Here is a 15,738-nt window from a genome sequence, read left to right as displayed (position 1 = left end):
TCAGAATTCACATTTTCTAGAAATGACGTACGTATTTTTACTACGTTATTACTATACGTTCTCTGATTGGACGAGGGCCTTAACAACATCGATGTTGATTGGCTGTTTAGGACACGATGAATGCAGACTAAGCAATCCAGACGTGTTTTACTAAAAACAAGCGCAAAACATTGAAACAGCGCCATTTTGGCTCAAACGGACTCAGAGTTCAGTGCTTGTTAGAACACGGAACGGTTTGTATTCAACATTACAAAATTAAATTGCAATGAACAGAAAAGCAGCGTATCTTTATTTCAAAACCTGGCTGGAAATGCAGTCTTGAAGAATGCCGCTTGTGTAACAATGCTGCGTTAGGTTTGTGCAACAGATACAGTATTTACATTCTGACAATTACATGCTGACATTAGTCCAGTAACGTTAAACGCCTTCTATAAAAATGGACGTGTCGAGCCCACTTGTTGCAGCAGCCGCGTCGGATGGCGACCGGTCCGGTTCGGAGGGAGAGTTCACGGTAGCGAACGGAGCTGCTGTGAGAGACGGCGAGAAACGGGAGGATGAGGCGCCGATGGAGGCTGCAGGTGCGGTCGGGTTCAGTATCTCGCGCCTGGACACGCTGAGCGCGCTGAGACTCAACCGAACCCGACCGGCGGCGGACACCGAGCTCCGGTACCTGCACTTGTTATGGAAGCCCGGCGAACTGCTGCAGGCGGGACGGAGCTCGCCGGGCAAGATCACATCGAGCAGGGTGAGGCGGCTGGGAAGAGCTCGGAGGAACATGGGGCCCATTGGAAAAGACCTGTATGGTGTGTGCATGAACATTTACATGTCATTTATTAAATGTAACACACACACAGTAGTGGCCACAATTATTACAACAGTATTTTCACCAGATAAAAAAATGGTTTCAAGTCATTTATTTCTATCTTTTGCAGCAGTGTGTCAGTAGGAAATATTCGTTTACATTTCCAAACATTCATTTCGCCATTAATTGTAATAATCCAGTGAGACTTTTGTCTGACAACACAGAGATCTGATCTGATCATCATCCAGTCTGCCTGGAATGACATGAAGGAACAACAAACTGAGACAGACTCAATCCAGAAGAACTGTGGAGAACAACATCTCCAAGAGGCTTCAAGAAACCTACCTGCACAACTGCCTAAAAAAACTATGCGCAAGTGCACCGAGGGCAAAAGCTGCTTTAAACGCAAAGGATGGTCACACCAAATGTTGCTTTAGTTAATAGATGTTAATTGATAAAGAAAATGTACTTATGACATTATTTTTTACAGCATTTTTACACAAGTGCCTAAAACTTTTAGTAGTACTGTAGATTTGCAGGTAGGTTTCTTGAAGCATCTTGGAGACATTGCCACAGTTCTTCTGGATTATTACAATTAATGGCAAATATATATATATATATATATATATATATATATATATATATATATATATATATATACATACACACATAAGATCATATTGTGGTAAGTTTTTGACACTTAAAATTTAATTACATTTCCTTATTTCTCTCCTTTATTTCTCTGATATATATATAATCAATTCCATATTGTTTCCTTCTCCAAGCTGTGAAGAGGCTCAGAGAAGCTGCCAACTCCAATGATATTGACACAGGTGAGAATCATCAGCGTGACAGAACAGACACTAGTAGTCACACTTGATGCCAAGATTTAGATTATAGTCGGTTCACTTTGTTTTCTAGTTCGTAGATTGCTGGAAGAGGATACTGATCCTTGTGCTGCTGATGACAAGGGCAGGACAGCCTTACACTTCTCTTCCTGCAATGGCAACGAGAGTATCGGTAAGCTCGGACCAAATCGGTTGGCATTAACGTTCCATAGTGGCATTCAATGCATGATAAGGTAATTTTATTGGCTTATTTATTGGCACCAAAAAGTCTTTAGCTACCCAAGACACAGAAAAAATATAAATATCATTGTATTGCATAATAAAATTTCAAACCAAGTGGCATTTATTTTCAAGTAACATAATGTAAGCATGAGTTTGTTTCTTCATCAGAACAGATTTGGAGAAATTTAGCATTACGTCACTTGCTCATCAGTGAATCCTCTGCAGTGAATGGGTGCCGTCAGAATGAGAGTCCAAACAGCTGTTAAAAGCATTACAGTAATCCGCATGACTCCAGTCCATCAATAATAAATAATAATTGTGATAAGTTCATCGCTAAGATGTTTTTAACCTTTTCTATCCATAATATTACTTTCTCCGATTAAAAAAAAGTTGTCTTGTCTGAATCAGGAGAGAAATAAATTATTCTAAACAAATATGTCAGTGTATTTTGATGTGAGAGGACAACAAGGGATGGGCTTTTTCATTGGAGAAAGCGTTATGATGAATTATGAACCGGAAGCCATGGTTTAAAGACGTTAATTGATGGACTGGAATGGTGTGGACTACTTTTGGACTCTCATTCTGACGGCACCCATTCACTGCATAGCATCCATTGGTGAGCAAGTGACGCAATGCTAAATTTCTCCCAATCTGTTCCAATAAAGAAACAAACTCATCTACATCTTGGATGGCCTGAGAGTGAGTACATTTTCAGCAATTTGTGAAATATTTTACACTTCCTTTTTCCATCTTTACGTTTAAAAATGTAGTTCAGTTGTTGCTGAGTTATGGTGCTGACCCAAACCAGAGAGACAGCCTTGGAAACACACCACTGCATCTGGGTAAGGATTTGCAGAAGCATAATTATGTATAATTAAATCTATGTTCAAAGCTTATGGTTAGTTAAATTGCCTTCTACAGCTGCCTGCACCAACCATGTGCCTGTCATCACAACCTTACTGCGGGGAGGTACGATTGATTATTCATCTAAATCTTATTCATCCGAGAGATTTCTGCTATTTTTTAACAAAAACAGTACCTCTAACACCATTCACAAATCTCCCCTCAGGTGCCCGTGTTGATGCTCTGGACCGTGCTGGAAGGACTCCTCTTCATCTTGCCCGTTCGAAGCTCAACATCTTGCAAGAGGGAGACTCACGTAGCCTAGAAATCCTCAGAGGAGAGGTCACACAGGTGATTATTTCACTTCATGCACATTACATAGAGTTTGTGGACACTGACATTCATGCTTCTTGTGAATATTTCTACTATGAAGGTTATTTGGGGTAAAAGCTTCTGCCAAATGCATAATGTAATTTAATGCAATGACTACTAGTTAAACACGAGATGGGCTGATAAGGTTTATATAATGTGCCCTGCCCACACTTTTCTTATGCTCTTGTTGTACATGCTCATATATATGCTATAATGCAAAAATGACCCAGTGATCTCTGAATATGTCTGTAGATAATTCAAATGCTCCGGGAATATCTGAATATAATGGGACAGAGTGAAGAGAGAGAGAAACTGGAGCACATCTCGAACCAGCTGCAGAACACCCGCACCAGAGAACAGGTAAAACAGCTGCTGAGTTCAGTACTCATTCCCTTTGATACTTTAAAGACGACCTTTTTCGTTTTGCATCTGCACCCTGTAAAGCCTGGCATATAAAATATTAATATATTTTTTAAATGGAACCATTATTATACCTTTAGCTATATAAAAAAAAAATCTAAAAACAGAAAAGCATTTGTGTGTTTATTTGTTTGAGCATCATATGGGATACATCAGGCTTTTATGGCTCATATAGTATGATAATAGGAGAATGTAGCTCATAGTTGCAGAGAAAAAAAAACTGTTATTCAGAGGCCCAAAATGAGCAAAAATATGTCAGTTGCTGATTTTTATACAGCCAAAATTAAGATGGAATTCGTATAGCTTGTAATGTAAATCAATGAGACCTTTATAACAGTATAACAGACTACATAGTATGCGTAAAAATATCAGTTGTCACTATATATCCTGTATGTCTTGGTAAGATTATATTTAAATGCTTAGTTTTATGTTTAAGGCTCTGTAGTTTTTATTGTGGGAATCATGCAGGTCATGATGCGTGATGTGGCATATTTCATGCTCACATTTTAACATGATTTTTCTAAAAGATGTATGGATAATCAAGTAACCTGAGTCGCTTCAGTCCAGTACGTGTTCATTGTCAATATATTGTATAATGGAAAATGTACCACTGAAGGGGGCATTTAGAATTAAACAAAGTCCTTTTCTTGCTTAAAGTATAAACTATCAGTCAGACGACAGATATGTTACAGTAGGTGTTAATTCTACAGTTTTGTGTGTTTGATATCACTGTAGCTTTTGGACATAGTTAGTTATTCTTTCATGTGATCCACAGGTAGACGAGGTGACGGATTTACTGGCCAGCTTCACGTCTCTCAGTATTCAGATGCAGAATATGGGAGACAGGTAGAGATGGATGGAAGAAAAGACGTGAGAGGATGAGACAACTGTGGGTTTTATTGGGAAAACAGGAGAAACTATTTATATATGACATGCCTACATATACAACACAACTGTGTAATAACAGTTATTTAAATCCAACTTTGACTAAGGAAAATTATAAATTGCCTTTATTTTATTTTTCTTCCTGAAACATTCTCATTCCTTTCTGTTATGCCTTTATTGTAGCCTGTTATGTCACAGTTTACTGTATATTCATTTTTGTAAGTGACTGAAAGACAGCCAAATAAATGGCATAATGCCAAGAGTGTACTGTCATCATGTCTTTGAATCAACGACGTTGCAAAATTAACAGGAAAGTATAAGCTGTGCGTTTTCAAATCGCTTTTATATGGTAAATATTACTAATGCTAATGTTTAATGTCAGTTTTTGGTTGTAAAAATGGGGGCTTTCATTATTGTGATACACTCTCCGGTCTCAAAGTCCCTCCTCCTCGTCTCTGGCTGCTTTTGTTGTTGACTCCCAGCAAAGATGGCGTCGCGCGCCAACTAAACCCACATTCAACCCGAGGTAATATTTCACTCATTATTGCGCAAAACTTCTAATATCTCCACACGAATCGAATGCATTCCGTGCCATTTTTGCAGTACTGTAGAAACCCATAAAATTGCATGGTGGGAACGCACCGTTAATCGAGTTGTAACCCGATACCGGCCTATATGCACCGCAGCCGCGGGACTGAGCGCGCTGGACGATCCGGCAGAGACGCGCGACACGTCCGCAGCTGCTCAAATCCTCTTGAGCTGAACCAGGGAAGCGCTGGAACCTGATGAAGAGAGGGGAAGGGGGTGTGTGAGTGTGCATTTCTTCGAAAGTAGGCGGGAAATGTGCAATAATGAGTGTTGAGGCTGATCTTGTTGGGATTCCTGCAAATGTCACCAGCAGCTTGACTAAAGTTGTGGCTGGAGGAGAGCTGATGTGTGCTGCAGATCCTGATCTGTCACTAATGAGTGTGTGTGCTTTCTGTAGCACATCTTCAGAGTTGCTCAACGCTTCTGCGTGCAACGTTATTGCAATTAGAAGAAATCTTTTAGTAGAATTGGAAGATGAGGCGACTTAATTGTATTTTTCTGATGAGTTTGGTTTTCTCTGTAGTTTTTTTTCCTGTATTAGTGCTTATTTAGTTTTATATATTTAATGTTAAGCATTATATGGCATTCAAACGAAAACTTAAATTTAAGTCAGTTTGTATAGCAATTTTTACAATACAGTTGTTTGTCTAATAAAATGCTCTTTTGAATGAGAATGCGACTTCACCTAAAAATGAAAATGTACTCACTCTCAAGAGTTTTTTTTTCTTTTCTTTTCTTTTCATCAGAACAGGTTTGGAGAAATTTAGCATCACATCACTTGCTCACCAGTGAATGGGTGCCATCAGAATGAGAGTCCAAACAGCTGATAAAAACATCACAATAATTCACATGTAATCCATATGACTCCAGTCTATCAGTTAACGTCTTGTGAAGTGAAACGCAGTGTTTAAAAAAACAATTGCATCAAGATGTTTTTGACTTTAACTCCGCTTCCAATTAAAAATAGCATCTGTCAATACTATTGCTTTCTTCAGTGAAAAAGTCACTTAATCATGAGAGAAATATACACAGATCAAGGACCATTTACAAGCAAAACAGTCCAAAACAGAGCTAAAGCTAAAGACTTTTTCACTGGATGAAGCGTTATTATGGATCATGGACTATAATTTAAAGTTAAAACGCCTTTATGATGTATTTGTTTCTTACAAAATCTTCTCACTTCATAAAATGGTGGACTGGAGTGGGTTACTTATGGATTATTGTAATGTTTTTATCAGCTGTTTGGACTCTCATTCTGACGGCACCCATTCACTGCAGAGCAGGGATACTCAGATCTGGCTTGCGAGATCCACTTTCCTGCAGAGTTTAGCTCTAACCCTAATCAAACACACCTGAGCATTGGATGTCTTCAGGATCATTAGAAAATCACAGGTAGGGGTGTTTGATCAGGGTTGGAGCTAAACTCTGCAGGAAAGTGGATCTCGCAAGCCAGATTTGAGTATCACTGCTGCAGAGGATCTATTGCTGAGCAAGTGATGCAATACTAAATTTCAACAAATCTGTTCCAACAAAGAAACAAACTCAACTACATCTTGATGGCCTGAGAGTGAGTACATTTTCATTTTTGGGTGAACTTTTGTGTAATATACACTTTCATTGCTTAAAAAACCCCCACACAAATGCAGATTTTTCTAACAGAGGTAGAACAAGTATTAGACTAAATCGGAAGAGAAAACACTACAATATAAATAATGTTAAACAATCATATTTAATGCAGCACAATTTTACAGTCTGACATTTAGTCTACAACAAAGTAGTGCGGATAACTAGTACATACAATAGTGCAAGTTAAATTGAAACCAAATTATCAGTTATCTAACCAGGAAAAGTCATTGTAGATAGTTTGTTTCAAATTAAGTGTTTTTAGACTGAACTTGATGACTTGAATCTGTTCTTTTGCACTAGAATCACAAGACTGACCAATCCCACCCGAAGGACTAGTATTGACCATGGCTTTTGAGGAGATAAAGAAGAAAGGAATGATGGGTAATGATGATTGTCTGACAGAAGCACCATGACACACTCAAACATGTCCAATCAAAACCTACTGTGCAATCTGGTTTTCTTTGTAGATATTTCAGGGATGGAAGGAGAGGTTGGTCTTGTTGCGGGTCGCAGCCAAAGAGAGAAGAGGCGCTCGTATAAAGATCTGTTGAGAGAGGAAGAAGAAATCGCAGCGCAGGTGCGCAAAACCTCCAAGAAACACCACAAGGTAACAGCAGGGAGTTACGGTAACATCCAACATCAAGTTGCATCATATCAACAAGTGGTTGACAAGAATCCATTGATTGTCATCCATTGATTTATCAGCATACATGTATATTTCATAACTGTGTTGTGTGAGAAATAATACCAGTAATAACCACAAAAGCTGTCGGTAGACTCTAATGACATTAATAAACACGCAAACTTGATGTTTTGTTACCTAAGTAGATATGACTTCTGGTCTGAGAGGGATTTGGACCTGTGTTTTTCCCTCTCAGGCCACTTGTCATCGACTCATGCTTAGGGATGCTGTGATCAGTGGGCTGATAATCACTTCCTGTGACTCGACTGGAAATCTCTGAACTGCCCGGTCAACCTAAATCGGCAAAACGTTATCTACTTTAAGATGTTAGCATTACTTTCATGCCATCACCAGTGTAATAAGTGTTGAGGAAAGATGAAAAATGTATGGTGCTCTCCGTAAAGTGCAATATTAATGTGTGTTAAAAAGTGGAATACACTTTAGACATCTGTTTTAAATGACTTCAGATTAAACAGCATTAACAGTAGTAGCTAACAAATATCACTGGCATCCAACAAAATGAAAAGGAAGGGAAAGTAGACTTCCTTTTAAAGCTTTGGAGTCATTTGGAGTTGTAAATTATTTAGTGCTGTCAAACGATTAATCGCATCCAAAATAAAAGTTTTTATACTGTGTATATTTATTATGTATATATAAATTCAAACTCGTGCATGTATATATTTAAAAAAAAAGTATGTTTATATATTAAATATATTTATATATAATATAAAATATATAAGAGTATAAACATGTAAATATTTTCAAAATATATACTGAATGTGTGTGTATTTATTTATACATAATACATTTACACAGTACACATACATTTATTGTGTAAACAAAAACTTTTATTTTGGATGTGATTAATCGCGTGTAAACATTTAACAGCACTATTATTATTATTGTTGAAAACAGTTGTGCTGTTTAATGACATTTTTAGGATATTTTGATGAATAAACGGTTTAAACAAACAGCATTAATTTAAAATATAAATTTTTGTAATATTATCAATGTCTTTGCTGTCACTTTTGATCAGGTTAATTCATTTCTGTTGAAAGTATTAATTGCTTTAAAAAAATCAAAATCTTACTGACCCCAAATGGTAGAGTAATTATAAATAAATCCAATGTGCAATATTTAGATATTATAGTAGTGCATTAAATATCATAATGATATAAATTGAGTAAAAATTTCACAAATGAATTATTGAATAGGTACAAAAGCTCATATTATGTTTAATTATACCCATACATTATTTTTATTAGCCTTGTAGGATAAGGCTTTTCTTCATAGGTTTATGCATTTTAGTGCCTATAATCTTTTGTGTAAGCCTTCTTGTTTATATAAGGCCTATTAAAATGTTCTGTATTCCGCTTCAGATTAAGTAAAAAGCCTTTTATTAGTCTGTAAAAAGCCTGATCAGAGCATCCCTACTCTTCCCGTTGTAGGTGTAGTTGTAGAGCAGTAGATCAATAACCATATGTGGATTGTTTCTTCACTAACATTATTTTTCGGACACACATCATGCCTGTTTGAACGTGCACTGTTGTCTTTTTAGGATTCTGACCTTTTCCTATTAGGAGGAGATTCTCACAAGAAAAAAAAGAAGCACTTAAGTGATGACTACTATCACAGAGGTGAGGAGGTTTGTCTTCTTCAAAAACTGGTCATTGTAGTCCTTTTCATTTCTTTTTTATTTTTACATTACTTTTATGTGTTATATTTTTGTTTCTAATATAATATATTAGATATAATATGAATTAGTTAAATTGATAGTTCACCGAAAAATGGAAATTCTGTCATTAATTACTCACCCTCATGTCATTCCAAATCCGCAAGACCTTTATCATCTGAACAAAAAATTAACATATTTTTGATGAAATCCGAGAGCTTTCTGACCCTCCCAGAGACAGCAACACAACTGACACATTCAAGATTCTTGTTGTTATGCAACAAGAACTGTTGTATAAAGTTATTTTTGTATTCTTTGCGCACAAAAACTATTCTCATAGCTTCATAAAATTATGGTTGAACCACTGTCACATGGACTATTTTAATGATGTCCTTACTACCTTTCTGGGTCTTGAACGTGGTAATTGCTGTCTATGCAGGGTCAGAAAGCTCTCAGATTTCATAAAAAACATCTTAATTAGTGTTCCGAAGATGAACGAAGGTCTTACGGGTTTGGAACGACATGAGGGTGAGCAATTCATGACATAATTTTCATTTTTAGGTGAACTATCCCTTTAATGTCTAAGCAAATAATATTTAGAATCAATTTTGTGATTAAATGCAACACAAATCACTGTCTGCAGTGAATGCAGATCTTCACATTGCACTATATATTTCTGTTTCTATATTATTGTATCTATATATTTTATATTTAGCACAAATGCTTTTTGAGTTAATATATCGAAGTTATATAATTTTGCACTTTTTTTCATTTCAAAAATTTTCAAAAAGCAACCCTCACTGAATCAAATATGATTTTGGATTTTTAACTCTCCCCACAGACCATCACAGCTCCAGTCAGCCGCCCCACAAGAAGAAGCGCAAGTCTTCAGAGCGCTCGCCCTCCCTCTCCTCCTCGTCGTCCTCTCACCCGTCCCACTCCACAGACACGGCCATGGGCCTCCTGGAGGCCATCACCTCCCCGCTGGCCACGGGCTCCGACCCCATTCCTCAACTCCACAAAAAACCTTCCTACCCTCCCCAAGCCTCCTCACACTCCTCTAAAGACCGCAAACGTGAGGGCAGCTCCAAGAGCAGCCACTCCTACTCGCACTCTCGTCCGCCTGGCTCATCTTCATCTAAAAAGCATTCCTCCTCCTCAAAGTCACTGCTGTTCCACGGAGGAGCTGGGAAAGGAGAGCCGCTGACGCTCTGTGAAGCTGAAGGCCTCAAGATGAAGCTCATCCTTTCCTCAAAAGAGAAGAATGAAGGTGTAGGGATGAATGAGGGATTCTCCTTTCCGGTACATTCTTCTTCCTCTTCAGGTGTTGTAGGCCATCATTCGTCCTCCAGCTCGAAGAAAGGAGGGATAAAGAAGGAGAAAGACAAAGATAAAATTATGTCGAAGCCACCAAAGAAAAAGCAGCACAGCCGAGAGCCGTTGCCTGTTGTGGGGAAAGAGGTAGAGGTCGTGGGTGAGTAAGAACTGTATTTATCAGTAGCTATGTTTCCATCCAAATTTACGAATTAAACTTATGTGCAAAATTGGAATATCGCATAAAACATTTGCAAATAAAGCACCGTTTCCCTTCAGGAAGTTGAAGAGAACAAAATCATCACTTCCTGATTAACTTGCGCTAAATATCACAAAGAAAATCTAAATTTGCTGCAGTAGGAGAAGGCACTGTATATAATAATTTGTGTATACAATAAATTACAAGCTTCAGAGCACGCTGATGAAATGGAGTCAATGTGCAATGAGATCGGTCCATTGGTTGGTCCAGTTTTATGCTGTCCCACCGCAAAGTCACATGTCGTTTTTTATGCACATTTTTTGAATTTATGCACATCTTGGCGTTTCCATCCAGTGTTTGTTTATGCGATATCCCAAAATGCGCATAAAATAGGTGGATGGAAACATAGCTAGTTTCTTTATGATTAAAGATAGACCTGTTTTTTACGTTTTGGTTTAGTCTTTTCTTTAATATCAGGTCTACTGTAAAATCTTTCAAGGAAAGCACCCAACAATTGTATTCACATGTAATAAAATTTTGGAAAATTACAATATTTAATAATTATGAATTAAAATAAAACCCTCAGGCATTTACCACTAATGTACAAATGTTCTGGTTTTGTTTGCACTGAAGTTGTGTTTATTTTCTGCATGAATGAGACATACTGTATTAAGATCATCATCTAAGCCTTAACGTGAATGTATTGCAGCATTAAATGTGTGTGTTTGTGTTAATCAGGGCATTACGGCGGGTCTTACGGCGGCATGGGAGGAGACAGCTCATCTTCAGGAGGAGAACTAGAGGCTGGCGAGCTGGTGATTGATGACTCCTACACCCATCTTTCTAAAAAGAAGAAAAAGAGCAAGAAGAGCAAAAAGAAAAAAGATAAAGACCGAGACCGAGAGAAAGGATCCAGGGAGAAGAAACATAGCAAAGGAGGAAGTGGAGGGAAGAAAAGCTGTCCAAGTGAGACATGTTTCACTTACTTTAAAGCTAATACTGATTGGTTGGTATTGTCATTTTGTCATTGTTACATAAAATTGAATTTAACTCTGCAAAACAGGTGATCAGTCTAGAAGCCACTCCCACTCTCACAGCTCAACCAATCACAGCTCTTCTGGTGGCATGTACGCTATAGCTCCACCGACCTCATCCCATCACCATCAAAGCATTGAACTGGTGGGTGAGAAGAAGAAAAAGAAGGAGGAAAAGGACAGAGACAAGGACAAGGTAAATTAAATCACTTCCCAACACCGGTGGAAATGCCTTGACTGGTTTGATTTTATCATTAATTAATGTTCTGTACATCTTGTCAGCCGAAGAAGAAGAACACGACAGCCTATCAGGTGTTCTGTAAGGAGTACAGGGTCAATATCAACGCGGAGCAGCCCGGATTAGGTGAGTGCTGTTGTTCTGTGCTCACCTGCCAATCATCTGTGCTGTTTCACGATTGGTTGAAATTTTGTTCTTTTTTTCACCTCAGTCTTCGGGGAGCTGAGTAAGAAACTCGCAGAGGTGTGGAAACAGCTGCCTGAAAAAGACAAACTGGTGAACACTTTTTACCTTTGCTTTCAGATAAACAGTGACTTAAAGGGGAAGTTGAAAAGGATATGAAAATTGTACTTTTGCTTAGTCACCCTCAAGTTGTTCCAAACCTGGATGAATTTCTGTCTTCTGATGAACACAAAGAAGATATTTTGAAGAATGTTGATAACCAAACAGTTGCTGGTAGCCACTGACTTCCATAATATTTATTTATTTGAGTAAATCGAGACAGAATCTACATTCCTGTGTGAACTATCCATTTAATAACCGCAATTTAATGCTGGTTATGCTAATAAAGTAGCCAGTGTTATTTTGCTGTTATTTATTACTGAAGTATTTATTAATAATTTGAATGATCTTTTATATTTTGAATTAATTGAATTCAATAATTTTATAGTTTAAAGTTTTAGTAATTTTGTAATGTGCTTTTGCCCTTTTTTATAATTTTTTAATCATTTATTTCTAGTTTTTCAATTTTAAGTTTTTCGACTAATTATTTGTTAAATTTTATTTCAGTTACTGAAAATAATGAAATAACAAGTAAAATGGGTTGTTTCGTGTTTAAGTGCTTGAACAAGTTCTTGAGCAGTGTTTTGTAATTTCAGTCAGTGGTGGGACGGTGATGCATACAACCTCTTTTTGTCTCTTCTCTCTCACACCAAAGGTTTGGAGACAGAAAGCTCAATATCTCCAGCACAAGCAGAATAAAGCTGAAGCTATGACGGTCAAGCGGAAAACTTTAACAACCTCAGACAGTAAAAGCAAAGGTGAAGCTGATCAGTTTATACAAAGTTCTGTCGTGAATCTCTTGATGGCGCAGGTTCTAACTCAATCTGATATAATCTCATCATTACTCACATGCCGCAGCTGATCGGTTCTTTTCATATCAGCAGCCAATGAGCTTGTTGATCAACATTCAGATACTTGGCTAGTGGTTGCTGTAGCAGTTGCAGCATGCTTCAGAAACCCTCCACCTTCCCCAGCTCCACCTGTCTAGATCTGCTACAGCGTGATCATATACAATTTCATATATGTTATGTGTACAGCAACAATATTTTCTACATGCTCACAGCAGCATGTTGTGGATGTATTGGCAGCAGCATAACAGATCTATTCCGCCAAGACCAAACACATTAACATAGTTATGTATATTACCATGCTAAACTCTCCAAGAGTTGTCATGACAGAATTCCAAGTTACCTATCTTATAAATTTCATTTTTACACCTGCATCAACTTTTTTTTTTTTGAGTCATTTCTTGAATATCCCTCCTTATGTGTGTATCTCAGGCTCAAGTAAAGCTGTCAGTTTAGGGGTGGGACTGGCCCCTCAGGGCCGCTCGTCTTTGGGTACGTCGTTGTCTCCGGCGCGGGTACCTGATGTGGATCCCATAGATGCAGCAGCTCACCTGCAGCTGCTGGGCGAATCGCTGTCTCTGATTGGACACCGACTTCAGGAGACGGAGGTTTGTGTTGCAGACATGTCCCTTGTAGGGGCCTGTCCACATATAGATCATGTCCATAAGCATTTGTGTTTGTTCTGTAGGGGATGGTGGCGGTGTCTGGCAGTCTTTCGGTGCTTTTAGACTCTATTTTATGTGCTCTTGGTCCATTAACCTGCTTGACGGCACAAGTTCCCCAGCTCAACGGCTGTCCACGCAACATCCTGGTGAGACACATTCACACTACAGTTTTTTTTATTTTATTTTATCCAAAACCATTACAAAATTTCCTATTTGCAGTTGATATACAAAGTGTCTGATTTCAACTCCTCACCCACTTTTTTGCAGTCAAATACTTTGGACAACATCGCTTACATAATGCCTGGATTATGAATCTCCTAAAAGGCACTTACAAGAGACTTGAGTTACATTTGGACGCATTCCCATAAGCACCAAACAGAAGACCAGTTACTTTTTTAACTTTTTCTGATCAGCGGACATTCTTAGCCTCTGACATGTTTATAAAAATAGTATTTAAAGCGTTTGTCATTTTTTTATTGTTGTAAAAAAATATCCTATTTTAGAGAACACTTTTGAAGTTTCCCCTTTTGTCTTTGTGTTTTGTTTCGATGTCTGTTTTAAGATGTGTTTGTGAGTGTGATCTAATTCACATGCTTTCATAATGTCCAAAACATTTGATGTTTTATAAAACTATGTGCAGTTTCATTTTAGGGCCAAATGTTGTTGTTTTTTTCTAATTTAATGTTGAGTTAATTTATATCAACAGCAGTTTAACTGCACTGTCATCATTTTATGTCTTACATATTGTATTTTTGTAATGCAAATGTTGTAAAAATATTATAGTTTTCAACTTTTAGCACGTTTACAGGGCAAGCGTGTATAAAATAATTTTTAAGGTGCAGTAAGTACTTTTTATACCTTAAGAAACTCATAGTTAATTTCACAAATATTTTTATAATGTTGTGAAGACCCCAACCAAATCAGTGGACAAGGTCCTCCCTCACATAACCCTCATTTATTGCACTTTTGGTTGCAGAATAACTGGTATCAAATATGCCTATGCATATTTTTTTTAGTGGCATCATTAATTGAAAAGTTTTGCTTAATGCAGTATCCAGTTCGACAGATATCAGTATGCATTAAAAAAATTACTTACTGCACCAACAATTTAGTTTACATTTAAAGTGATCTTTTTAAACAAGTGATTGTTGGTAGTTTTAGAAGATGGAGGAAAAAAGTGAGATATATTTGCATTATGTGGATTTTGCATCGACTTATTTTCATTAAATCTCAAAGACCTTAAGTGGGTTTGTTGTTATAAAAGACGTTTATAAATGAATTTTCTTTATGTACACCCCCCCCCCCCCAACCACTTAAATGTGGACATATAAGTTTGAATTTTAATGTACTACTGTAGATATTACAATTTTCTACATTTATGTTGTTCATCAAATGAAATATGATCATGTTCCATTAAAAGCATACTTTACTCAAAAATTAAAATTCCATCAAAATTAAGTCATTCTAAACCTGCATGAATTTTTTCCTTCTGTGGAACATTAAAGATATTTTGATAACCAAGCAGATTTTGTTATCGGTGAAAAAATGCAATGGAAATCAGAGGGAACTGAAACTGTTGTCATTTCTCCAAATATCTTCTTTCATGTTTCACAGAGCAAAGAAAGTAATTCAGGTGCGTAAATGATGACAGAATTAAATTTTTGGTTGAACAAACTCTTGTTTGACATCCAAAGAGTAATTTTGAAATAAAAGCAGTATGGTCTGATTTTTTTTCTTTTCTCTTTTTTTAAGTACGTTCTATAATGTAAAGTCATTCATACATGTACATTAAATATCAAATGCTGGGGTCACATTTAAAAATCAGTTCAAACAATTAACCTTTTTCTTTAATTGGTTTGCATGACTTTTTGTTAGCATTTTTACAAAGAATATCTGATTTTATTAGAATAAGTGCTGTCAATCAATTAATCGCATCCAAAATAAAAGTTTTCATTTACATAATATATATATATATATATGTACTTTGCATATTTTTATGTATATACACATACAGTATATATTTTGAAAATATGTACATGTATATATTTATATTCATATAATTTATATTATAAATGTATTTAATATATAAACATAACATTTTTCTGAAATATATACATGCATGTGTGTGTATTTATATATATACATAATAAATATACACCGAACACATATTTTATGTACACAAAAACTTAGTTTGACAG

At 36.8% G+C, this 15,738-nt stretch overlaps 2 protein-coding genes across 5 annotated transcripts; both read left to right on the top strand.

Annotated features, from left to right (window-relative positions):
* Nucleotides 1-149: 149 nt before the first annotated feature.
* LOC306853310 (ankyrin repeat domain-containing protein 54) lies at nt 150-4,657 on the top strand. Its single transcript, XM_079390629.1, has 8 exons — nt 150-803; nt 1,588-1,635; nt 1,724-1,822; nt 2,643-2,714; nt 2,794-2,841; nt 2,942-3,066; nt 3,340-3,447; nt 4,283-4,657. The coding sequence occupies exons 1-8, from the start codon at nt 437-439 to the stop codon at nt 4,355-4,357; spliced, it is 942 nt and encodes a 313-aa protein (XP_079246755.1). The 5' UTR covers nt 150-436; the 3' UTR covers nt 4,358-4,657.
* On the top strand, nt 4,640-14,972 carry LOC306853293 (HMG domain-containing protein 4-like). 4 transcript variants are annotated; one of them, XM_079390593.1, is made up of 13 exons: nt 4,640-4,918; nt 6,907-6,987; nt 7,074-7,213; nt 8,847-8,925; nt 9,802-10,434; nt 11,212-11,439; nt 11,537-11,703; nt 11,790-11,871; nt 11,957-12,021; nt 12,683-12,785; nt 13,308-13,483; nt 13,564-13,686; nt 13,808-14,972. In XM_079390593.1, the coding sequence occupies exons 2-13, from the start codon at nt 6,951-6,953 to the stop codon at nt 13,850-13,852; spliced, it is 1,878 nt and encodes a 625-aa protein (XP_079246719.1). In that variant the 5' UTR covers nt 4,640-4,918; nt 6,907-6,950; the 3' UTR covers nt 13,853-14,972. The 4 variants fall into 4 exon arrangements, with proteins under 4 accessions (XP_079246719.1, XP_079246721.1, XP_079246720.1 ...); XM_079390595.1 differs by having other exon boundaries at nt 4,854-4,918; nt 7,074-7,183; XM_079390594.1 differs by lacking the exons at nt 4,640-4,918; nt 6,907-6,987 and having other exon boundaries at nt 7,021-7,183.
* The last annotated feature ends 766 nt before the right edge of the window (nt 14,973-15,738 follow it).

The sequence above is a fragment of the Barbus barbus genome (assembly GCF_936440315.1).
Source record: "Barbus barbus genome assembly, chromosome: 3".
In the NCBI taxonomy this organism is placed as follows: domain Eukaryota; kingdom Metazoa; phylum Chordata; class Actinopteri; order Cypriniformes; family Cyprinidae; genus Barbus; species Barbus barbus.
This window is presented reverse-complemented; position numbering and strand designations above follow the sequence as displayed.

Bases quoted from the DNA above. Each gene is read 5' to 3' on its own strand.
- LOC306853310 (XM_079390629.1), top strand. From the start codon at position 437: ATGGACGTGTCGAGCCCACTTGTTGCAGCAGCCGCGTCGGATGGCGAC. The intron at 804-1,587 runs GTGTGTGCATGA...TCCTTCTCCAAG, and splicing joins CATTGGAAAAGACCTGTATG to CTGTGAAGAGGCTCAGAGAA. The intron at 2,842-2,941 runs GTACGATTGATT...ATCTCCCCTCAG, and splicing joins CACAACCTTACTGCGGGGAG to GTGCCCGTGTTGATGCTCTG.
- LOC306853293 (XM_079390592.1), top strand. From the start codon at position 7,031: ATGTCCAATCAAAACCTACTGTGCAATCTGGTTTTCTTTGTAGATATT. The intron at 11,872-11,956 runs GTGAGTGCTGTT...TTTTCACCTCAG, and splicing joins CGCGGAGCAGCCCGGATTAG to TCTTCGGGGAGCTGAGTAAG. The intron at 12,786-13,307 runs GTGAAGCTGATC...TGTGTATCTCAG, and splicing joins CTCAGACAGTAAAAGCAAAG to GCTCAAGTAAAGCTGTCAGT.